Here is a 25,362-nt window from a genome sequence, read left to right as displayed (position 1 = left end):
GGGACCAGATAAGCTTTTGCTTCTCCCGCTTTCCCTTTCGGTTATGTGTATTGTGTGAACTACACTAAGATGATGTGTGATGATGATTGATCTAACTGACATGAAATAAACATATAAATGTTTAAACTCAAGTTTGTCACAAGTTTAAACTTAGATTGAAAATCCCCATACTCTTGTCGTAAAAATATTTTCTAATATCCTTTTAAAGAAATAAAAAGGGGAAGGTTTAAAGTGCTGAATGAATATTTTCTGAAATCATTTGTCAGTATACTTTTAGTGTGGAAAGCTCTGTGAGCAAAGTATAGTATTTTTAAAATCAAGGGGTGTCTAATTCTACACAGTGCACTGCTGCCATCTATTGGCAGAAACAAGCACTGCATCCTCTTAACAGTTCCGAACATAATCTTTTGTCTTACACAGTAAAGAGGTTTATTGTTTATATTAAATCAGAAAGATGAGCACTAGAACATTAGTTACAAACTAAGAACGTTACAAATTCCAAAAAAAAGTAGTAACTCTAATGAACAAAAACATTCTTTAAATAACAGAACTGTACATATTACTATGCAACTAAAAAGTAAGACAACACAAACAACAGAAAACCCCTAATGAAACTACATGACAAAAAACAAACACAGGCAGTTAGTACCAAACAGAGCTAACGCTAAAGGTAAGTGATTATTACAGGCTGTTACACATGACTGCTGGAATATGAAAAGTCAAGATACAACAAAGTAAGGCAGCAGAAGGCAGAAGTTTTAGACTGCAGGAAACAGGCTGGGACAGAGACAAAAATATATATTATATTATAAACAACAGAGCATTGATAAACTGCAACATGGCTCTATCACTCACCCACTATTCTATAGAGTTAACAACAGAGCAGGTAAAAAAATAGGTTTTAACAGCTAAAACTGAATATAAACAGACAGAACAGCCTCATTACAACCCAAACCCCCTTTCTTACATGACAGATAATCACACTGAATCTCTCACACACTCAAAAAGACCCAAGTCTGTACAGGTACGACACCCTCAGACTGAAAAGTGTAACAAAAACAACCAGAATGAGGAATACAAACAGTGCCAGACTCTCCTCTACCAGAGCGAGCATCAACATAACTGTGGACAATGGACATATGTAATATTGTAATTGTAGCAAATTTGATCCTGCAAACAACAGGATGAACCTGAAAGCCACGTTACACTGCATAATCTACGAGCTTCACCTGTTCAACGGGCCTCGCTCATTTAGAAAAAGAAAAAGTTGCATAGCTATGGGAGCAAAGTCAGAAGAGTGCTCCAAATCTTTCCATGAGCAGTATTACAACAGCTCTGCTGTTAGTAAAATAAACAAACAGTAGAGGGCACTCAATGCCCTAAATGTTTCAGTTGTTACATAATCAACTGTAACTGTGATCTCTTTACAGAAACATACAAACATGGCTGAATCGTCTCACATCACCTCATAATTAAACACCTGCCTCTGGTGTGTTGAAATGTGTGTATGTGCAATGACTATTTATACGTATTTACTGTATATAAACTCTCATATTTTTTTTCATTTATTAATGGCTCCATTTAATATCTTTGGAATATCAGGTAATAGTAAAAAAAAAACAAAAAACTTTTAACCTGACGTAAATATATTAGCCTACACAATGTGAACCAATTAGTGCAAAAGAGATTAAGTGCAATGTTACATGATGTCCGCTGTCCACACGGTTGCAGTCTGCTCACTTTCATTGTTAAGCCACGCGAGTGGGGGGGGGGCTTTGCTTGGGGGACTGTGCTGTCGTATACAAACAGATACATGGGACAAAATCCATCCACAGTAGCGCAGCGCATGCCCTTATTCACAACAGTTAAAGCGTTTCAACGAGTCAGTAAAAAATGTAAAATACGTATGCAATGAATGTACATAAAAAGTATTTAAAAAAAAAAAAAAAACAATAAAAGAAGACAAAACATGTGAAACATGTGAAGTTCCTTTCTTAAATTTGACTTTGACACTGTCCCAGTCCTGTCAGAGGAAACCACAGGAAGAGGGGGGATCGCACAGAAAAATATAGAAGTCATTTCATACATCTTAGAGTTATATTTCTGAATTAAAAATCGAGAAAAACAAACATCTGTTCTCTTTAGTAATATTAACTTTTTGAATCTCATATTTGTAAACAGTTTGCCCTTTTTGTCTCTGGGTATTGTGTGCGTGTGTATATGTACACACATACATATACACACGCATACATACATATATATGTATATATATATATATATATATATATATATATATATATATATATAAATCTGTGGCATACATTTTAAAAAGAATACCAAAAAAATACATTTTTAAAGATAAAGTTTAAATTTCTTTCATCTTCATTTCTACCATGATTGTTTGAGAGCTTAAATTAGCCGCGATACAGCTGGATTTCATTTCACCTGAAGAAAATCTGAGCTGCCAGATGTTTTACCTCATGACGTGTCAGTGCTCAGCTGTGAGCGTTACCGTAGCTCCCATTTGCTGATATATTGGAGCAGTAAGAAAAGTTAATGGTGTGTTGGCATTTCTGTTCCTTCAGTACTGCAATGGGGTTGCTATGGTATGTAACCATGGCGATGAGGTTGCCATGGCTTCAAGGGGGTGCAAGCTGGTGATGAGAGAGAAAAGAAACTGGGGGACTTACAGCTTGTTGCTGTATCGGCTTGTGTTTCGCGTTTGAAATCCAAATCTTTTTGGTTTGAGATGCAGAGGTCCCAGAGCTGGACCTGTCTTCGCTCCGAGCATCGATTCCAAACCCAAGATAAATCCTTAAAAACACAAGCCTGAGCACAAGTGAGGGTAACTTCCATGAAGCATGAGTGAACAGTGTTTCTTCACAAGTTCCCTCCATAAAAAGTGTGTGTTACTGTGTACATGATGCTCACATGTTTCACATTTACTGAATCTTAGTGGCGGTGGATGCATGCACAGTGGGCCTACAGAGATTGTAAGCATGCATTTTCAGGTTTGAACACTCTGTACACTGCAAATCCATGTGTATGTGTGTGTGTGTGTGTGTGTGTGGGCCTTCTTCAAACTGGTGACACTTTTTACATTCAGAGTCTGTCACTACGAAAAGTGTCCTCCACAGATGGGTCTGGTAGCACCATGTCTGGATCACTGAGCATGTTCAGACCATCCAGGCTGAGGGGCTCGATGCGCAGCTCATCCTCCAATGGAAAGCCTCCCTCTGGGTCAAAACATTCAGGCACTGCAGAGAGTGCACTGCTTATATCCTTTGACAGACTGGGGTTGGAGTCATCTGAGAATAAGAGGCAGGCACAGATGATGGTGAGTGAATGTCATCAAGTAAAAACACTAGATAAACTCAATCTTCATTTATAACTGTTGGGGTGAAACTTAAGCCATAATAAGACCCAAACATTGGCGCTTGGAGCTGAACTTTAAAGTGTGTAAATATTACTAAATGTCAACCTACCTAACTCACTGCCCAAAAAATACAAGCTGCTCTGCAGACAAGATTTCTTGTTCAGGAGAGAATCACTAATATGAGAACACACTGACACAAATATCAGTAATCTACACTGCAAATCTTTTTTCTGAGGCAGCACTAGCAGTGCTGGTTGAAACACAGTGTGCTATCATTTATCTCATTTCCTTTAGGTCAAAAACATTTCCCCATCGTTTACCATAATTATGTACTAGACAGAGTAACTGAATGTCTTTGATTCTGAAGCTTGATACATATAGAAGTGGCACAACGGTAGCGCGTCAGTTGCATGTTCAAATCACGGCAGGGTAATTTCTTTGGGAAGCCCATGGCCAAGAGGAAAGGAATTGGGCTTGTTACCAAAGGATCGCCAGTTCAAATCCTGTGATGGGTCAAGGGCTGAGGTGCGCACCCAATTCCCATATGTGCCCAGCTTGTGTGTGTGTTCACTACTGGTGCCTAGAAAGGATGGATTAAATGCAGAGGTCAAATTCAATATCACTAATTGGTGTGTGTGTGTGTGTGCAAAAACAACATTCATTCTAAGTGTGTTGAGCAAGAGAAAACACTTTCCTTTTGTGATGCACATTTATAAAATCTCTCAATAATTGTTAATTCAAAATCTCTTCCTCCAAATGAATCCTCCCATTATCAAAAAAAAGTCAAAGGAAGCACAGATATGGAGGCAAATATAAAAGGAGTATAAACGAGGCCTTAATGAACTGCTCAGTCTCGCTATTTTAAAAACCAATAACTGATACAAACTAGTCTTTGGAATTCTTAATGACCAACTAAACATAAAGGGTAGTTTGTCGAGAATGATTTTCCCCCAATAAAATAAAAAACAATTGATGAAATTTAAAAAAAAAAAAAAAGAGGCCAACCTACTGTTTGAGACTTTAAAGACATATTTTTTTGTTGGGCTAACCTTTAAACCACATGACTCTTTTTAGTTTTTATTCTTATGTACTTCATTTTCAGTTGTACAGTTCAGCAAACCCATTTGAATGGACTCACCAGTGAGAATGATGTTGGGTAGCCCACCGCTGCAGTTGGAGTACAGCATGTTGGACCTCATGTGCATCGGGTCCTGCAGGCTGCCATGGCTGCCGCCCAGCCCCGCGAGGGCTGCCTGGGAGTAGTAGAGCGAGGAGGAGGAAGGATCAAAGCAAGAACCTCCTGCTGTGGAGCTCATCGTGTTTTCCAACAGACTGAACTGGTCCAACTGGACGGCAGATGGCGATGAGAAAACGACAATCGAAAGAAAAAACACAAGATCCCGTGAGCTCAAATGTTGTATTTCATGTGAAGTTTTTAAGTGGTTTCGCATTATTACCACTCACCCAGAGAAATTCTCTTGTAGGACAAAAGTCATAGCATAACAGACATTTTGCCAACTGTAAAAATTCCACGGAATTTCCCATCTGGATCAAATTGATTATTTTAACATGTTTGTGTACATGAATGGCATCTGTTTTATGATTCATCTTAGTCAGGGTCAAAATCACTGTGTCAGAGCTCAGTGACGTTCCACTATCAAAACTACACATTTTCACATCCGTGTCGTCATATACAGACAGGGGAAAATGCTATCATTAAAAACAGGTTAACACATCTTTTTACTTTTTGTGACAAACTAATATGCGAACAGCGTGTACACCATCGTGTGCATGTGTGTCTGCCGGTACCTGATTGAGGAAGGTCTTGGTCTGGCGATTGGTGAACTGGGGCTCCATGAACGGGTCGTTGAAAAGTGTCGCCATATTGTTGTGCTGTCAGGGAAGACCAAGAGTCTCAAAACATTAGACTCTGATCAGCAAATGGTCAAGTTTGCATGTTTGCAAGTTTAAACGGACAACAGACAACTGTCTTGTCCCCCGCAGCTCTTGGTTAGTGACCGACGTCTTGCAAAAGACGGTTACTTGTGTTGTGTCACAAAATGCCTCTTAAAACCAGGTGAACACTATTCTCTTAATTGTTTTTGGTACAGAATAACACTGTAACTCAACTTTTCAAAAACACAATGTAAGCAAGGCTTATAGTGGACATATATAAACACAGCTGGTGTTGTTTTTCTTTGGCAATTACATTTTATAATTAATTTTGACATCATTAGGACAAGTTTGTGCCAAAAAGCCTCATCTATCATTAACCAACTGACACTGAGGTGGAAAAACCAAGTGTTATTAGCAGTTTGGCAATGATACAAGCCTTGAGATCACCTGAAAGTATTACACAATTATTGCAAAGGCAAAAAACAAAGTTTTATTGGCTGCAACATTTTTAAGAGAGAACAGAAATAAATAAACGACCTATGTAAATTATTAAAAAATGGTAAATATCAGCTCAATGAACGAGTGTGATGGTCTAGCTCTATTACAGATATTTACAAATAAATCTGTATTTCAACAGAATAACAATGCTGAAATCTAACCTCCCACACTCATTTCTGCACCACAATAAACACTGTTGAGTTTATGTGCGTTTTGCATTCACCACTACTCAAACACACGTACAAAAGCAGTTTATAAAGGACTTACCTGGCCCGTGCTAAAATCCAGTGGGATGCTATGGAGAGGGGAAATAGGCTGCTGATGCTGCTGTGACTGTTGCTGGCGTTGTCGACCCTGATCCACTGCATGTTGGGGCTGTTGGTAGAGTGGGTAAGGTGGGGGCGGCTCCCTTGGCATGTTGCTGGTATCCAAAGCAACTCCCTACACAGGACAGAGAGAGCCAGCAGGAGTCACTAAAGACTGACTACAAGTTTAATAAACACTTGGGACTTTATTCATATTGACTGTAGAGTCATTACTCAAATACACTGTCTCCATTAAAAACTAGTGCATCATTGATTTTCAGTGGAGGAATCTTTACTAGATTTGACTTTCTTGTCCTTTTTCTGTTACACAAGTGCAAAACTTTCAAAATGCAATGAGCCAAACAAGATAACAGAGTAAGGGGTTTATTGTGCTGATGGTTTGTTTTGCTTTCAACATCCTTATCGATCATAACAAACATGACACAAAAAACTAGCCATGATATTATTCAGCTGTTGAAAGATTACAAATAAATAATAAATAAAGGAACCGACTGTAAAACTTTTACCTGTGTGATGGGAGACAGTGAAGGGGACATGGTGGGGGACAACTGCTTTGCCAGACCCCTGCGCTGCTCGCTGCCTGGAGACAGGGTTAGGGGGCTGATGGGAGTTGGCCGTCGCCGGGGGGAGTTTCCGGACAGTCGCAGTGATGAGTTGATGGAGGGATTGCTGAGCGATGACTGCAGCTGGCAGTTGTTTAGGGATGCTTGAATTGAGGGATTGCTGAGAGAGGAGGAGAGTCCTGCAAGGACGATAAAGACAAAAACATGTAAACAGAGGGATCAGCAGATATACAAAGCATCAGAGCGTAGATGCACTTTACATGGAGACTAATAAGGCAGTGAATCCAAAGCACGAGAACAAGATGAACATGTGGAAGTTATGATGTAAGTATGCACTCCATTTTCCAGTATGCTTTCCAGTCTTAAACCCAAAACACAAGACTTTATTGTGTGATGGGAAGGAGAGACGGATGGATAGCAAAGGAAAGGAAAATGAGAGAACAGAGTGAAACTGAGGGAAAAAGAAAAGAGCTGCTTGTAGTGAGCCAAAACAGGGTCAAAGTTCCTCTGTCACTTGGGTTCTTGGCCAAACTGAACTGTGTTCGTCATGGGAGCCCAACCACACATCCTACTCACAAAATACAGAGAGGAAACACTGAGAGAGCAGTAGAGCAGTGGTGGGTGTGATCAGATCAGGCAGCAATGTTCAGAGTGAGGGAGCAGGAGACAGAGAGAGTATTCAATGAGCTGCTAATAATGTATGATTGGGTTAGCTGGCAGGGAAGGAAACATGGAACCTGCTTAATACACTGGAACGTTGGTTTCTCAACTTCAGATGTGGGACAAACTTTGTGGTTATTAAACCAACAAACACTGGATTCATAAAGATGACGACTCACTTCCAATGAAATGGTCAAATATAATTCTTGACTGTGAGATGTGGCACATTTCAAATGAATGAATTTGAGATTCTGAGACTTCAGACACCGAAATTCTAGCAAGATGACAAAATGTTTAAAAATGCAAAAAAAAAAGCAACATAGATACACTTTATAAGAGAAAACAAGGAAACAAACAGCCTGTGAACTAAATATGGTTCATACATTTCTTACTTGAGTTTTTAGTAGATGTTTGTTTACAGATCAATTCATGAAATGACTTGTTTTATCAATCTGAGTAATCAAGACTTATTACCAAGTATTTCACTTTTTTCTTTTTGCAGGCAAATTGATATGATATCCTTAGAAAGCAGGGTTATTATTACTATGTGACTGATTTGACTGATATTTATTTAAAGAATAAATAAACAAACAAAAAAAATATATTACTATGGAACAGGAGACATGCATAAACCACCCACCCTGTGAATTCCCAATACCTAAGTGCATCATGGCGGCAGGCAGATTTCCAGTGCTGCTGCCTCCGCTGAGGTTAGGGTACCCTCCATTGTCATCAGGATCGAGTGGGGTGGAGAGAGGAGAAGGGAAGTGCAGGTTGCTTAGGTCAGGCAGAGAGCCGCCCGTATTTAATGAGCCCTGGTAGTGGGAAAGTCCAAGGCTCTGCTCTGGAGATGGGAATATACTGCAGAGAAGGCAAACAGACAGAAAACATGTCTGGTTCATCAGAAAGAACACTGATGTTCACATCTGTTTGAACTTAAAATGTGTGTACAATTAAAAGAAGAGTCCCTAAGTATGCTGTTGTCATTTCAAACTGACAGGACTCTTTACCTCCTATCCAATTATTCCAGGCTTGTTTTTTTTTTCCCCACCCACTCTCCATTTCCTCAATTATTTCTCCAATTTCCACTTCTCACTTGCCACATTAACAGTATATGAGCATCAACTGTGACTCATTGTTGTCTGTCCAAACACACACACACACACTGGCACAACAAACATATAAATATTGGTTCTCTCGCAGTCAGAGAAAGAGAAAGCATGAAACACGCAGGCCAAAGCAGCTTGGTGCTGGTGACAGAGGCATATGTTTTGAATTTATCCTTCTGTTCAGTCATTCATTTCCAGACCAGTCAAAGGGGCATCTTTTTAGAATTATGTATTGTTCTCTGTATCAAAATGATACATCAACATTAAAGCCACTGAACTTCAAGTAAAAACTGGCATCTGTTTAATTATAAGTCATAGCATGACATCAGAGGCCTTCTACAATGGGAACAGACATAGCAAACTGGTGGTGAACAATGAAGATGGAATGTTATAACTATGTTTCTCTTACTAAAAAAAGATTAGAGGTGTTATGAGGAACACACACATCCTGTTTGACAAGGTGGAAATGTGTAGCTTTTCATTTCTACGATTTCATTGTTTCTGTTGACCAACTACGAGCTGCTGCTTGCGGAAAACACCTGTATCCTATTTTGAATGACAGTCTTGTAAAAGACATATTTTCACATGATGAAAAAAAGAGATCATGTGTTTCTCTCTTTAGACTTACTTGATTCCAGGCACTTCACAGGATTTAGGCCTTGATGTCAGAGACTGGACCTGAGACAGAAACAAAAACAATTGTGATAAAAGCTAACTCTTATTCTAATAAAGTAAAAACACTCATATCAACAATTTGTGTTTTGTGCTTAATCATAATTAAAATTCAACTCTCAGGATTTACATGTCACAATATTATTCCCAGGTTGATAGCCCAAAAATGAGTAAATGTTGGTACAGGTTCTCTTTCATTAAGTCCACCATGTTGTGCCACCATGTTTGTTTACAAAAGGTATTTAGTTGATTGCAATATGCACTTTGACCCCTAGATGTCACTAAGTCCTATACCCTAGTGCTAAACAACATTTCGCGTTTAAAACAACATAAAACAGAAGTGCAAAAAAACCCCACAATTGTAATATATGTTACTTAGTTTTATCCTCTCACAAAGCAGATACCTCAACTTGAAGACATTTGCGGAAACTGGGTACAGTTCAGACGCTAATGATCTTTCCCCACAAATCTATAATGTCTATCTGGCTAGAATCACATTTCCACCATCATGGGACATGTTCCACCCTGGTCCATGCCCTTGAAAAATGCAGGTTTTCAAGTGTGAACAATAGACGTTAGCATTGGAAAGAGCTTCACTGAGCATTACATTACTGATGACACATCCTTGATTGCAATGGTTCTGCTCATCACTGGTTAAAATGCTGACTGGCAGACTAGACCCGAGTCTCTTAAATGGAACCAGTTTAAGAACAGGTGCTAATTCAATACGTTCTATTTGTGGTGTTTACTGGAGCCATATTGGGAAGATATAACTAGAGCGGAGAAAATCAACTGAATGGCAACTGAAAAAAGACTTCTTATCTTTACATGACTTGTTATTCAAAATGGATTCCTTTTCACACCTAGTGTGACACATTATTTATGATTCCCTCTGTCATGATTTTGATTAAATGGATGTTGACACCTTAAGTCCAAGAAATCTGTCTCTGGCTCATCCAAACCCAATCGCATTCTAACCATCATACAGGAAAGACTGGCTTGACATTGAGGCTCATATGACACCACTAAGGCATGGCAGGATATTAATGTACCACAATAACCTTTTCAGATATAATTGTAGGTTCTATCCTGTTATTACAGTCATTTGTAGGTTTGTAATGTACGCATGGAAATAATGCAGCGAACACCACAGTACACAGACATTGATCTGCTTACATATGGGGTTACTATGCTTAAAGCATAACAGAGAGCAACAACCAAGCAATGATGTAAAAACCAGAAATGAGTGGCAGTTCTCACCTTCTTGGCCTCCCATAGTTGCTTAGGAAGGGGCTTATTGACACCTATTAGGCTCTCCTCGTTAGTCAGAGTGGGAAAGGAGAAGACTGCAGAGAAAAGGGCACACTTAAATTAAATAGATGTTCCACATATAAAATATAAACTCTCTTTTGATTGCTGAAAAAAAAAAATGCAACTCACTATCTCCAGAGCCGTCCACCTCCACCTCATTTACACTTGCTGAATGCCAGCCTCCAAAGAAACAAACAAGAAAAAGAGAGAGGGGGAGGGATGACAGATTGTGGAATAAAGAAAGACATGAAAACATTTGCAGAGGAACATTAGAGGATATTCAATATTAACCAGCTGTCTGAATTATTCCAGCATGTCTGGAACAATAATCAGTCCTTCTGACAGGAACAGACCCTTTTGAACACACTGCAATTACTGTGCAGTTTAATAAACACAACAGCTGGGCATCTGGCATCACGTTATTGGTTACAGAGTTGGAGTCGACGGGTGAAGGGGGGTCACAGACCGATGAGGACTAAAAAGAAGACCATTGTTTTTTCTCGTGCCACAAAGAGCCTCATTCTTTTCCTCTTTACTGTACATTCGATGCCAGACACACATGCTTTGTCTTTTCCTCCTTTTAACTCTTGCCTATTCTGTGTCTAATTCTTGTGTTAAGCAACACTATGCTTCCTGTGAACTCTGTTGCCTATTAGAGAGGGTTTTTTTTGTTTCTCTTGATGTTCTTCTCCAAGTCTTCTCATCACTGAACTCAGCTTCTCTTGCATTAGCCTTTGATCCACTGCCCACCCATTCCTTCTCCTTCCATGTCCCCATTCACTCTGGGGCTTATTCATTTTAAGAGGCAGCTTTTAAGAGGGTGCTGGAAAAGATGGAACAATAATGTAATACAATACACTCACTTTATTACCAAAGGTGTCTAGTTACTGTTGCTTGCAAAAGTGCAACTGGGAAAGAAAATGGCTGGCTTGTGTTCCTGGCTGGATCATTTCCACCATTCATTACATTCAATGTGTGTGCAGTGTAGTCAAAAATAAGAAAAAAACAACTAGACCTCGGCAACAAAGAGAAAAAAAAGACTGATGCTGAACTTCTCTGCCAAGTGTTTCCAATGTGACGGTGTGAGTCACAGCTGCAATTCCCAGTTGGGTGTTTAAAAACTTCTAAAAGATGAAGATGCCCCAACATGAAACAATGTGAAGTTGTAGCCTCTGTAAGAGGACAGGATATACAGCCTACACAGATATGTGTACTGTGCACTGGTGGAATATATACAGCAGTATGCAGGTTATGCAATATGACTGTACTGTATAACTTTGTGATACTTAGCAGGCAGCTGAGTTTATCTTTGGTGAAGATGCAATTACTGGCTGGACAGTTAAATAAATATTGATTAATCAATTAGTCAACTGACGGAAAAGTTCATTACGTGATATATTTTAAAAAACAGTTAAGACAGCACTAGTTACTGATTCCTAAATGTCAATATTCTGTTGTTTCCTTAGACCCCTGTGACAGCAAATTGAATATCTTTAGGTTTTTCAGTGTTGGTCTGACGGATCAAGACATTAGACAAATGCCCCCAGGGACTCTGGACTGTAAATAAAGTATATGATAATGGAGCAATAATGAACATCAAAATGCCCTATATCAGCTATTTTTGCAAGCCAAACAAATACACCAAGGGATCAACACATTCAACTGGGTCTAAGGTGAGCTATTTGAAGCATAACAGACAGTGTGCCGTACAAGGTTTATTCTGTTTGTTCATGAAACTCATACTTGGCCCAGATCTTAAAGCAATATCCTGTTTAAGCTTGTTGGCTAAACACACTGAGTAGTAATCCACTGGAGGAGCACTTCTCTTCTCACTGATCCATCCACTTCATCAGCACTGGCATCGAACGAAGGTGACAAACAGTCACAAACACTCGGTTGGACAACAAGTGATGGGAGTGATGGGATGGGGAGTGTCAAAATATATATAGAAAGATGAATTATTTGACTTTAGAGTAATCATTTTTCTTACAAAGACCTAAACTGAATATTTCTGTCTGCCTGACAGTGAAATGTATAACTGAACTGAGAGGCTCAATGGGTCTGTAAAGCAGCTGGCTGGATGGACTGTGCTCTCTGTTAATAAATGACTGGAGGAACAGAAACACAAACACCATAAACTCTCGTGATTACTACGACATGGACGCAGTTCAGTTCACCTGTTCAACTGCCTGTTCAAGCAAATACCTAATCAGCCGATTATAAGACAGCAACTCAACGCACGGCGACAGACACGGTCAAGACAATGTTTAGTGAGAAAAAAAGAAAGTAGCAGCAGTTCGAGGAAAAAAAGCTTGGTTGATGCCAGACGTCAGAGAAGAGTGACCAGACTGGTTCAAAATAATCGGAAAGCAACAGAAACTCAAATAACCACCTGTTATTACCAAGGTATTAGGGCTGGGTAATATGGCTTAGAATATATTTTTAGTTTTTTGGTTCGTTTTTTATACAATAGTAAGTTTCCCTTTGTCTTTGTTAACAAGTTTCAGGGTGTATCTTGTCTTCCTCAGAACTGTCACCTGATGTTAGGTGGTGACATGCCTTCTCAGCTGATGTTACGGAGGCGTGATCTTCCTGTCAGATTTGATGGATCGATCACGCCCCCCCCCCCCAGGACGGAGCTCCAGGTGTGTGGCAGCATACGCTCCCCCATCCCGGTAAATGTAAAAAGAATAATAGTGGTATTTGGTGCCAGCATAGAAGTCAAGGAGGCAGCACCCTATTTAGCCTATTTCGTCATATTGGCAGATCCTGGTGTGCTTGTCGATATCCGACAGTGGCTAACCAATATAAATGAAAATCAACTGAGCTTTTTGTGTTTCGAAGAGTGTTAGGGCTACAACACATTTTTTTAAAGAAGTGCGCCTTTACAATGAACAGCTGAGAAAATACCAACCACACAATATAAAACCCCACACCACATTGACCCTTAAAGCAATAATCAGCTAGAATGCTGGGAGCATTACCATCACCATTAAATTAAGCATAGAAATACAAAATTGGTCAAATAACAGATTTAAGAATATCTTTTGAAAGACATGCACTACATGTGATTTAAAATGTTTAGACGCACAAAATAAAGCATCTCTGCAGGTGAGTGTCTAGTGTTGTGTGTGTCACTCTCACCATTACGCTGAGGGAGACCTCGACCCATCTGCTGGTTCATGCCAAAGGGATCCTGAGGGTTTGGGTTCATAGCGCTCGTATGGAGAGCTGAGTCTGAATTGGTTCTGTGTAGGAGGAAGAGGAAAATTATGCAAAGTGTTCCAGCACCTTGGATAGAAGCAGATGATTTCTAAGGACCATAAGGTCAGTGAGTCATTCTGCTTCCTGCTCTGCCTCCACACAGGCTGCAGGCTCACAGTAACCCTCACACCATAAAACTAAATGTTTACCAGTCTGTGATGAAAACACATTCTGGCTCACATGTGAAATAATAATCCCCTAAAACTACTCAATGTAAACATGCTGGTGTTTGTTTTCCCATTATATCGATAAAGGAAAAATACAGGTAAACTTGTGACTCAGCAAATATTTGTAAAAACTTGACATGACATTGAGATCAGTTTTTTTATGCAACTTATTAAAGACTCTGGAATGAATTTTCTCTAAGCTTTTACCTGGAACTATTTTAACAGGAAAACAACCTATATGTTTCATCTTGTGGTTACAGTCCTGTGACTGTAATTAAATATGTTCTTCAACAGTCAATTTAAATTTATAGCTACGAATGATTATTTGATTTGAAATCTGAATGCAGTCCAATAGGAGCTATAAATTCACATACTTGTTCACCTGCACAGAACAACCCACAAATAAGCCTCGGGTCCTATATCACTCCAGCTGAGAGCTCAGTCTAGTACTCTTCATCAAGCCTCAAAGGCTTGTTGCGTCATTAGTACTTTCCTTTGTAGTACATGGTAGAAAATTACCGTTACCACACTTAAGTTTGGGCTGTTCATCCATCCATTAATAATTAGCAGTCTGATGTAACTATGCCATGTATAATGGGAAATGTGTGAATACGCAAGCATCAAGATGTTCACCAGCATCAAATACATGACTCACTTTTGATTTGAAAAATTAAACCATCTAATTTTGAGGCACTTGTTCTATATAATGTAACCGTGGGTCGTTTAATTATGGTCTTTTATGAGGATTTTACCAAAATCTTGTCTTCTTTTAACATTTCTGACAATTTCAAATATGTACTTATTTGCTGCCTTCAATAGTTGGAAAAGATTAAAACGACAACAGACTTTAAAGTTGGTAACTGTTACAAAATTGGTCTCTTATTCACACTAATATAAAATAATATAAAGTTCCCAGCATTTTCTGGGAATGCTGGTTATGGGCTAAAGGAGAAATGATTCATATACAACTCTTAAGTGTCACTGTGGGAAAATGATTGACCTTAGTGGAAGTTTGCAATGTCTGGCTGCTTTCTATAGTTAAATGCTGTCACATACACATGCAGAAGAGCAACAGCACATCTATTTAAAACAGAGTTGCAGTTGACACTGATGTTTTCATCAGTCCATCAGTCAGACACCAAATAAGCAAACTGACCAATTTAGAAGACAAAAATTTCCCACATTAAGGAAGAGTTGCTAACAAAAATGGATGTTTTCAGTTTCAACAACAAAAACAGGACCAACATATCTTGTGTGCGTTTCATCATGTAATCATAACTCTTCTTTGTACCGGTTCCATAGCACTGCCTATGAGCTGTCAATTCTTAGTCTGGACTTCAGAAAACTTAAATTATTTTCAAACAGAAACACTAGAAAGTAGAGCTGTAACGATTAATCGATTACTAAATGAATCGTCAACTGTTTTGATATTCAATGAATTGATTTCAGTGGGTTGTTTTTTTAAAACTTTAAAACAAATTCTCTTTTCTGTTTTCTTCGCTCCATGTAACAAATAAATCAATACAATGCATTCATTTTGTTTTGTGGACAAATCAAAAAAAAAATTAGAACACCTTAATTTAAAGGTTTGGGAAACTCTTTTGTTCACAACATTGTTCAACATTTTAACATTATGGAACAAACAACTCATCAATTAATCAAGATAATAACAAACAGATTAATCAATTATGAAAAATAGTTGTTAGTTGCAGGCCTACTAGGAAGACTGTAAAAGGTCTGAAAGCAATATGAGGTCTACGGAGCCTTGACATAAGACTGTGAAGGAGCCATGACTCCGACAGCTAGGTTAGAAAGAGAGGTGCTATTGATTAACAATTCAGAAAAACCAATGAGTGAAAATAGAGAAAATAATTAACCATAAGAGTCTGTGTTGCCCTCTATCGCAGTGCTTCAAAAGAAGGGAAGATTGAGATGTTAAAAATCAAGCAGAGATTAACAAAGGATAGAAACCTGAATGTTAATGTGGCCAGAGGGGAGACTGGGTGGGGAGGGGGGGGCAGAATTGGATTCTGGCTAAAGCATCGAAGATAGACTGAGGAAAAGACAGCCACAGGGTGAGAGCGAGAGAGGGGTCAAGGGTCACCTGTTGAGTTGGGATAATAATCTAAACCCAGGCCGTTTTTCCTCAGTCCATGGCTGCTGTTCCCTTCAAAGACAGACATAGGAAAAGCATGATAGATACATTTGCTGGGTGAAAACAGAGACCCCTGTCTCAAGTTTAAGAAGGAGAAAATATCTCAGTAATAAAACATAATGAAATTGTGTTGAAAAATTAAAAGACCCTGGGAAATAATCTGTTGGAGCACAATACCATATTAAAATGAAGGGAAATAGAAAGACAGATGATACTGGAAAAAATGAAGACAGACAGAAGCACCAACAGGAAAAATGACTGCAAGCCAGGTTTATAAACTTGCAGCTGAGGACCTGTTACAAGCTGTACTCCCATATCTAATGGGTGGAGAAAACAAGTGCAACACAACCAGCTCTCTCAGAAATGGGCTGGCCAGAGGAGCAAAAATAACAACTTGATGTGAAGAGTCATTGTGAAAGACTGAAGCAATGAAGTGAGAACAGTGACAAGCGGATTTTTCTGAAGTGATCAGCAAAGACTGACTCTGCCTGAAACCAGAGGTAGACGGAAGCTTTTTTTTTTTTTTTTTTTTAAAAAACGGGCCTTCACAAACACAATGATCCATGTAAGAATCCATTTGGACAGACTACCTTAACATTTAACAAACCAGGAGAATAATAACTTACCATTACATGCCGTAAACACCAAGAACCAGCTAACATCCTCTAGTATGAATGAAGAAAGGCTTTATCTCTAACATGTGAACATAATAACTAAAACATAACTAAAAAGAAAGACACAAAACGCAAGAAAAAAGAACACACAACTCTGAAATGGAGTAGGAAGAAGCATAACTGATTTAATCATATGCCTTCTTCACTATTTAATAACTAATAATATTAGTTGACTTCCCTATTAACATCTTGAATGCAAATTTCCACAAAAAGTCTATCCAGACATTATCTGGAACTTCCCCTGCCAGCCCTCAAGTCAAATCTCCAGATAATGTCTGTGTGAGCCAATGTGTAAACACAGGAGGACAAGCTCCAGATAATTCTGCAGCTCCAGGCACCACCCCTCATCTGGATGCTCCAGAGAATCTCCTGCTGTGGTGATCCATAAAATGATCAAAGAACTGGAGATGTGGGTCAACACATTCTCCAGACCCAATTTTCCACACACAGTCTGGAGTTTATATGTCTGGCAACGCCTTACATAATGTTCTTCTGTTTTAGCTTAAAAGAAGTAATGATTTCTTAGTCTAAAATGTTCAATGTCACTTAGCTTTAAACATCTGGGAACAAACATTACGATATTACTTCTACACAGCTCTTTACTCGGCAAGGACAATGTCATTTAACCAAAGGGTTTATTGGGGAAAAAGGACCCACGAGACTTGGTAAAAATCACGCCACCTTGAAACCACTTGTTTTATTAATTTTGTTTGTTAATTCACTATGTGCTTGAGTTGCACATATTACCAAACAAATTTGGTCTGAAAATGTTATAGTTGAGAATGTAACTATTGTTGTTTGAAACTATTCACTTAATCTAACACTTTAATCTAACAATTCAAAGTCATTTTTGGAAACTGAAACATGCAACATGGTCTCACCTGAAAAGGGTAGTATTTCTGCTTGGCAACATTAGTTCTACAGAGAGTCATTTATGTCATGGTGGTACCTTCTCATGCACTGTGGTGTTTTATATGCAGGGAAAAACAAAGTTAAACTTGGCACACTGGTACAATTTTTAAGTCAGTCAAGATTCCCTTTCAAGGCAGCAAGTTTGTAATGTGATTACAGAGTAAAAAAAGCAGAAATTAGACAACCTAGATATGATAAAGGCCCACCATCTTCCAGAGAGGCAGTGAATGAAAATTAATGTTTCTCTGCAGAAAGGCCCTCCTTCAGAACAATCTCCGGGGAACCTGGTCTGAGATTTCATCCCGAGAGGCTGGTATAAGAATAGCAGACCTAAGATGGGCAAATAGAGGACGAGGAGAGCGTGGGACTGGATTGAAACTGCGACCCTGGAACAGATGATTTCCAAAGGGACACATCAAGACCTACGTTCAGGTCTGCTGTATCATGAACCGCCAGAATCTAATGAAGCCCCTTTAAGTACATCTCATCACAGGCACAGTTATAGGGCTCACTCTACTCTTGAGTCCTCTGGAGGACAGATGGTTGATATCAAAAGTCATGACCTACAAAGTTGGGAAATTACCACTTTTTCTGTCCAAAAAAAGGGGAAAAAACAACCTCACCAAATGTAGAGACGATCTGTTAAGGCTGCTGATCATGAAGCAGTTAAAAGGCTATGTGAACAGCTCTGTTTCTCTGCATTTCTGTCATGCTTGATGTTCCCTTAGAGTTGGCCCACTGCCTCAACAATTTGTAAAAGAAGCTTCACAGAGTGATCACAACACAAACATAGTAAAACATGTATGTATTTACAACCAAAGAGACCTTAATAAAAGACGCTATTGAAATTGAGTGCTGGGCACCCTGGATGATCACTGCTGTGGCAGTTAAAGCAGTGAAACAGTTAAAAAGCTCTGTGGCTCTTCTCCAGAGCTGACTGGCGTTAATGAAGTGCAGATGTGGTTGGCGTTGTAAACACTTACTGCCTCTCTCTCCCCCGAGATGGACAAGCAGAGAATCTGCTTCTCACTGCAACACTACAGCCTACATGTATGACCATTTCCATGGATGGATATATACGGCAGTCACAGATTGCTTCTTTGAATATAAGGAAAGTGGTTTATGCACTGTATGTGGTGTATCATCATTAGTGTCATGTAAAATAGTTTTTTCTATTGTATTTCCAAGGACACTGGAAGAAAAGCCTCTCTGGTCTGCCAAGATTTCATCAGCCACTCTTATTTCCCATTTCCCCTCTAACTGTGTGTCATGTCGCTACAACAATGCTGATAAAGAAAGGACAAGGTAATGTGTTGTTCATTCCCTTTGGCCACATGTCCAATCAACAAGACAAGGACACTCTTTGGAAAAATTGCTGTTGTAATGACACTAATTGATGATTTCAATAATAAAGCACCATTTGCTTAAGTGACTGTGGTTATCAGTTGCCAAGCAGCACACTACATCAGGCAAAGGTAAAAACAAATCTATAGTATAACTGAAGCTGTCTGTTCTGTTCCAAAAAAGGTGCCTAACTGTTGACAGTTTGTAATTTACACAGAACACTTTAGTATTTGGCGATCAAACATCAATTAGTAAATACAAACAACGTTTCCTAAGAAGATAATGAAGGTGTTGTTACAGGAGAGTGATGCTGTATGTCCAATTCATTGAGGGTGTTGGAGTATATTTTTATGCCAGGTTAAGAGTTCTAAACTGTGTTCTGTGATGATACTGGTGAACTAGTTCTACATACGTGTCTTAATTCATCTCTTTCACACGATATTCAAATACCACTCTGTAACTCCACCATAAATCATAAAGGACAACAAGATCATTCATGACATCCTGCCAGATCCCCATAGGCTAAATTTCAGGAATTTTCATGAAGCAATTTTTTTTTCACGATTGGAGAACACCGAGGTTAAGGAAATGTTCATTTTTGTCTTGGCTAAATATTTTTTAGAAAGATAAGATATTCTAAATTAATAAAACCACAATTACGAGGTGCTTCACAGTGTAGATAAAAATAACATACAATTAAAGAAAACTCTATCATATTAGACAATATACAAATTGACACTGAGGTAAGATTAAAACCCTTGATTGTGAGAATGAAAATCTGAATAAATGTAATGCGAGAACTTCTTAAAAGGTGATCTCGATATACTATAAACTATTACCTAAAGAGTCAATGAAGATAAAACTTAGGTAAGCAAAGTAAGTGGATAAGAAGACATTAGGTAGAGAAACCTGTGTTGTTCAAGCATTTAGACTCTTATCTGTTGTATACACACAGTTAAAACCACAGCTAATAGGTCCATCTCTCCCTGTGACAGTGAAGTTGGCCAACATTCACTGCTGTGGGGGAAGTTTATCCCTGTAGCACACTGTGACAACATTCTGCTGCAGGTTGGAGCAGGAGGCTATGCTTGGCCTGCAGAGACTTGACAGAGCTGATGCCAATCACATATAGAAGGCTATAGTGGGAATGGTGAAAATTCAAAATGAGAGATGAGCAAGTAGAATAAAGACCAAATAAATTGTCTGCCATTTTTTACATCATCTTGTGGCATAACAACTACAGAGACTGCTTCAATGAATGTCCCATCTACAATCCCTTTACACCAAAGTACAAGCAGACACTCGAGACAGATTAATCCCATAATTCAGAGGTTCATCAATGTAGTCCAACCGTGCCTATAACCGCGATTAGACCTGGTATTAACATCTGTTCTGAGTCATCTAATCACAGATGGTCAATGGTAAAACTCTGAATCCTGAATGTGTTTTTAAATCCATTTTCAAAAAAACAAAACAAAAAAAGAAACACATTTGTATGTAGTTTAAGGATGCATGTGGCCACATTCTTTTACATGCATGAATGCAATCCCTCCTCGGGGTGCATTGAAGACTGCCTCCACAGCTGACACATTCTGCCCATCTGGAGTGTTACAATATTTTTTACACATATTTCAAATGTTTTTTTGATTTTTGTTTTTTAAGACCTCAAAATTAACACTGATCAACAGGATTTCTTTTTCATGTTCCAGCAGCGTGACCAGTACTTTGATTCACTCAGCTCCTCTTTTCCCTCTCTATATATTCCCACATCTATATAGTCCAACTCCTTCAAGACATCATTTTTGTTCACACAGCCCCCGGATATGACAGCTGGTCACAGGAGATAGATCCAGGACACATGGTAATGTCAGTTGTGAATAGGGTTGCATGTCTGCTTAAGACAAAAACTATCTCTAAAGTATCCAAAATTCCCAGTTAATTCTCATTCGTTCCAATGGAAGAGAAAGTTTCTGTACATTTACCAGAAATGTTCTGCCCCTTTGCTACCCTAGGTGTGAAGAGTCACACAATATGCTGTCCAACTGTGATGAGATCTCTCAGGATGGATGTTTAATACCCTGTCTAAATGGGGTCTACATATTATCCATGGGACCTAAATACTATTAATATTTCGTCATACTGTAACATATGAATTGACATTTAATGCTGTGTTGGGAAATTGAAGGAAGTGCAGCTAACATCAAATGGAACAGACTGCATTCGGTGCATGGTGCCACATGGCTCTTCCACAACACACCCACTCTGAGAGCACTGATGTCTGGTTGCTCCGTGAGGACGTTTGTTAGCCAACCTGTTTTGTGGCATCAACAATGACAAGAGGGCGTAGACCTAATTCACTTCTACTTCTACATTACAACCTGTTACAGAAGACTGAACTCTGAGCCTAGCAAATGTCTGTGTTGCTGCTGTGGAAGAAGATGAAGCAGAGTGACTGGCAGTCGGCCAAAAGCAAGCTTACTAAACATAAGTATGGAGACAGAGCAAGAGTGAAAAAGAGTGAGTGGGGAGGAGCTTGGCTGAGCTTTTTTTTTCACAGGGCCATAATTCACTCCCTTGTAAACACTAAGGAAAAGCTGTCTACTGTCACACTGTCTGCTTTATGTAGCCACAACCAGAGGTGGCTACAGTGCACATCAAGGCCAGTTAGTGCAAGATTGTTTTCCAGCAGGTACCGCAACTGAATTTTAACTAAGCCATTGAGAATTTCCAGCTAAGCCTTAGGTACCTGAGGGCAGTAGTGCTGTGACAACATAACATCCCTCAACAGTGGGACTACTGCAGCTGGGCATGACCTTTAAAGCTAAAGGTTTTCTGTCAAACACTTTTTGTTGGACGCAGCTTCCTCGGGGCCAACACAGAATCCTGATCCATGAAGCATTTCTGCAGAAACATCGATAGGCCAACAGCTCCAATGTCACCATGTTGCAGTGCTGGTCAGACATTTCAGGGTTTGATCGCGATGGCTGGTACAAACAGTATATGTACAAAGGTAATGGCAGTAGGTAGAGAGAGGTCTGATACAGAGAATGTGGCGACAGCATGAGGAAATTATCCCCGTTATTAAGTAACCATATTAGAGGATGAAGAGAAGACAGTAACATTTCAGTTTACTGGCTTGAAAGAGGCATTACTCACCTTCTCCAATTATTGTCTGGAGGTGGGGACAGGTACACTGCTCCATAGGGAGAACTCTCTATGTGGGGTTTTGTTAAGGAAATGATTGACATTACTGAAAAAAATATACATGTTATTTTATATGACAACAACCAAAATAAAGAAACTGAGGACAAACAAAACTATAGTACTAATGTCTTCAACTGCTATCCATTTTTATTTAAAAATACATAATAAAAACAAGAATGGGCTGTAATTATAGATTTAAAAAGAGCCTTTATATCGTTAGTACATTGTCATCAATGCCCTTTTGTGGTGAGAGGTAAGGTAACTGTCAACAGTAAAGCCATCTTTTCAAGTACTTACTGAAACAATGACAGTATCATGTGATTTACTACTGAATGCTGACACAGTCAGTGTGTTCCTGGTATTGTCTGTGGAAGGGCAGGACTTCAGAGGGCTGGTGTTTTGTCTTGCCGACAGTCAAGACAAGTCTTTTAGTGTTCGTAAGTTGAGCTTGTCAGCTCTGAAAACAGGCTCCTCTGGGTAGATGTTTTGGGTGGAGAAATTTAAATGTTGACCAATCAACACACTGAAACGTAAGCATTGCTCAAGTGCGGCACAAGGCCAACCACTAGTTCCACTATGCATCTGTTTAGGCCTTGGACAAATTACAGTGAGTACTGAGAGAGCTGTACAGAGACTGGAGCCCAGCTATCACTCCTCACCTCTCACACATAAAACGCAAAAGGCACCTCGTAAAACCTACACAAATACAAACTAAGTGGAGAGGGCAGTATTGTCGTTCCTCCAGATGCAGAGAAAGACAGAACAATCCTGTCGAACTGGTTAGCTGACTGATTCAAATGCTCTTGCTTCACACCTATCAACAACAGCAATCCAACTCTAAATAGCACACTTCCATTGTGTGCCAGTGAGCAGAAAATAATAAATGGGCAGTGATTCTTCTATACTGCAGAGTATAAGACAAGGATACAACTCAAACATTACCTGATATTACAATCAGAGCCACTGACCACATCTCTATTTTCAAAATACGTGACTGGATGATCCAGAACCATAAACCACATCACACATTTGAATTGCTTAAGATGCTGCACGTGTCATCACTTAAACCACTATAAACAGTGTATGATACTCTATTTTGAGAGTTTCCAGACACGGTTAGTTTCTTAGAGGATAAGGATTAACACACTAACAGGCCCCCACTGTAAAGAGCTTGATTAGCTTCTTGGGAACCTCAGACACACACACAAATTATTATTGAATTTATTAATATGAATGTGACAACATTTGAAATGAGGAAACTAAGAAAGGAAACAGTTTGTCTCTAACCGCAGTACTTTCCAATAAATTATTTCAGTCTATTGCTAGTGGGGGTGCACCCACACATGTACAGTATGTGCGCGCAGTTGTATTTTTTTTCGATTTATGTTATGTCGCTTCATGGAATGTGAGTGAGAAAAGAGATATTTTTAATGTCCTACTGAAATAGAGCACAGAGAGAAAGATTGCTGTGAGTGAAAGTGATTGCTGACTGGTGGCAAAATTCACGGTGAATAGCTTTTTAAATGGATGCATTTTATAACACAATCTTAACACAATCTGAAATACGAAATCTCTCAAAACCAGAATTATGAGAAAACTAATTTCTGAGATTAAAAACAAGGAATGATTTTTCAGCTTGCACTCATTTAACTTTAAGGAGACGCAGAGAAAATTAATTTTGAAAAACATAGCTGAGAGAAAAATGCCTCACTCTGTATTATCATCAATAGAACAATAGGACCCTTCTGAAGCTTCCTTACAGACTTAGATCTGTTACTAAACCGATAAATGCATTGACATAAAGTACAAATGTACACACAATCGTTAACATTTCCTACTATCAGCATTACTGTACGGAAGGATATTTGCCGACCATGCTTGTCGATGGATCTGCGATGAGGAGAGTTGATTCGATTGCGATCCCTGTGGACCCTCTCGACCAGCCCATGGTGGCGGGTGCCTCTGACTGGGTCCAATCCTGAGGGGAAGCCACCCTGAAAAATAGACCGGAAGAGTCATTTCAAAGCCGTTTCAAACTGCCGTTTCAGCCATTTCTCACTGCAGCTTTCAGAAAAAATGACAGCATTGACAATCACTTTCCTAAGGGTCAGTTTAAGTTGAGTCTAAAGACATGAGCAGATAGTGAGAGCTCAGCAATGTCATAAGATAACTGCAACCACACACAATAATAACCATACTGAAACTAGGGCACAGCGCAAGTTGTGCATACAGAATAAAAAGTCATCAAGCTGTGTTATACGTGTGTTGCTATGGTGGGAAACAATGCAGCTAAGCAAAAACTGAACCGTTGCAGAAATGGTAATTCATGTTTGGAAAAAATCTAGCACGGAGGAGGACAATATGGACCCGGTCATGGTGAGGGAAGATGCCCGCTTCATTCACTGCACCATTTCACTATGCATTCCTATTGGATGGTTTATAGATATGGTATTAGATAATAATAGCAATCACAATGGACATCAGTTACTAATATGCGTGCAGAAATGTTCTTACTGTCTGTACAAATTACGCACATGCCCAAAATTGCTGCCGGATTCACGAAACATGACACTCATCTATTTTGTTCCTACAAGCTTGTGTTCCTTTTAAAATTGACAGGAACGTGTTCACTCTCTGTGACCTGCATATTGCAGTATGTAGGCCTTTTTCTTTTACATATGGCGGACATTCATTTGGTGAATCATGATGAAAGCTGCAATTTTAAGAGCTAGCTCAGAAAAGTAGAAAACAATAGAGGAATTACATAAAAGCAGGTGTTTTAAAGGAGGAAGAGTGGAGGAAGAAAAGCCTGCGCTGCATTAACTGAGGCAGTAGTGGTAAATGGTCTGCATTTATATAGCACTTTTCTAGTTTCTAGTCTTGATGACCAAGCTGCTTTTACGCTACAGTTTTGCCATTCACCCACTCACACATTCATACAGCGCCTCGTGCAACACTTTTTCTATCACACATCTTTCATACCATCGACCTTCCAGATGACGAAAGATGACACGCTCTACCGCCATTGCAGTGAATTGCAGTGAATGTCCCCATAGGTTTAGAACAGTGTTTCTCAAACTATTTCAGACCAAGGACCACTTAACCCATAAAAAACACTCATGGACCACTTAACTCAAAATAGCCCCAGAACGGTTGTGGTCAGAGGCGTCGCAAACCGCTACACTGCATTGCTCAAGTCAGGCAATGCAATAAAACAAATGTTTTTGGATT

At 39.2% G+C, this 25,362-nt stretch overlaps 1 protein-coding gene across 9 annotated transcripts in view; it reads right to left on the bottom strand.

Moving 5' to 3' along the window:
• Positions 1-2,275: 2,275 nt before the first annotated feature.
• Positions 2,276-25,362, bottom strand: part of crtc3 (CREB regulated transcription coactivator 3) — a 31,769-nt gene continuing 8,682 nt past the window's right edge. For 2 of the 9 annotated variants that reach the window (XM_058629888.1, XM_058629887.1), the window contains 14 exons: positions 23,997-24,125; positions 22,084-22,145; positions 15,947-16,009; positions 13,556-13,659; positions 10,541-10,591; positions 10,361-10,446; positions 9,057-9,106; positions 7,960-8,180; positions 6,603-6,838; positions 6,038-6,211; positions 5,186-5,269; positions 4,515-4,722; positions 3,858-3,956; positions 2,276-3,308 (listed from right to left, as the gene is read on the bottom strand). In XM_058629888.1, the coding sequence (XP_058485871.1) occupies positions 3,103-3,308; positions 3,858-3,956; positions 4,515-4,722; positions 5,186-5,269; positions 6,038-6,211; positions 6,603-6,838; positions 7,960-8,180; positions 9,057-9,106; positions 10,361-10,446; positions 10,541-10,591; positions 13,556-13,659; positions 15,947-16,009; positions 22,084-22,145; positions 23,997-24,125 (1,773 nt within the window). In that variant the 3' untranslated portion in view covers positions 2,276-3,102. The remainder of the gene's footprint in view (positions 3,309-3,857; positions 3,957-4,514; positions 4,723-5,185; positions 5,270-6,037; positions 6,212-6,602; positions 6,839-7,959; positions 8,181-9,056; positions 9,107-10,360; positions 10,447-10,540; positions 10,592-13,555; positions 13,660-15,946; positions 16,010-22,083; positions 22,146-23,996; positions 24,126-25,362) is intronic. The other 7 variants (XM_058629890.1, XM_058629889.1, XM_058629894.1 and 4 more) reach the window with 7 other exon arrangements.

The sequence above is a fragment of the Solea solea genome, chromosome 5, assembly GCF_958295425.1.
Source record: "Solea solea chromosome 5, fSolSol10.1, whole genome shotgun sequence".
Classification (NCBI taxonomy): Eukaryota; Metazoa; Chordata; class Actinopteri; order Pleuronectiformes; family Soleidae; genus Solea; species Solea solea.
This window is presented reverse-complemented; position numbering and strand designations above follow the sequence as displayed.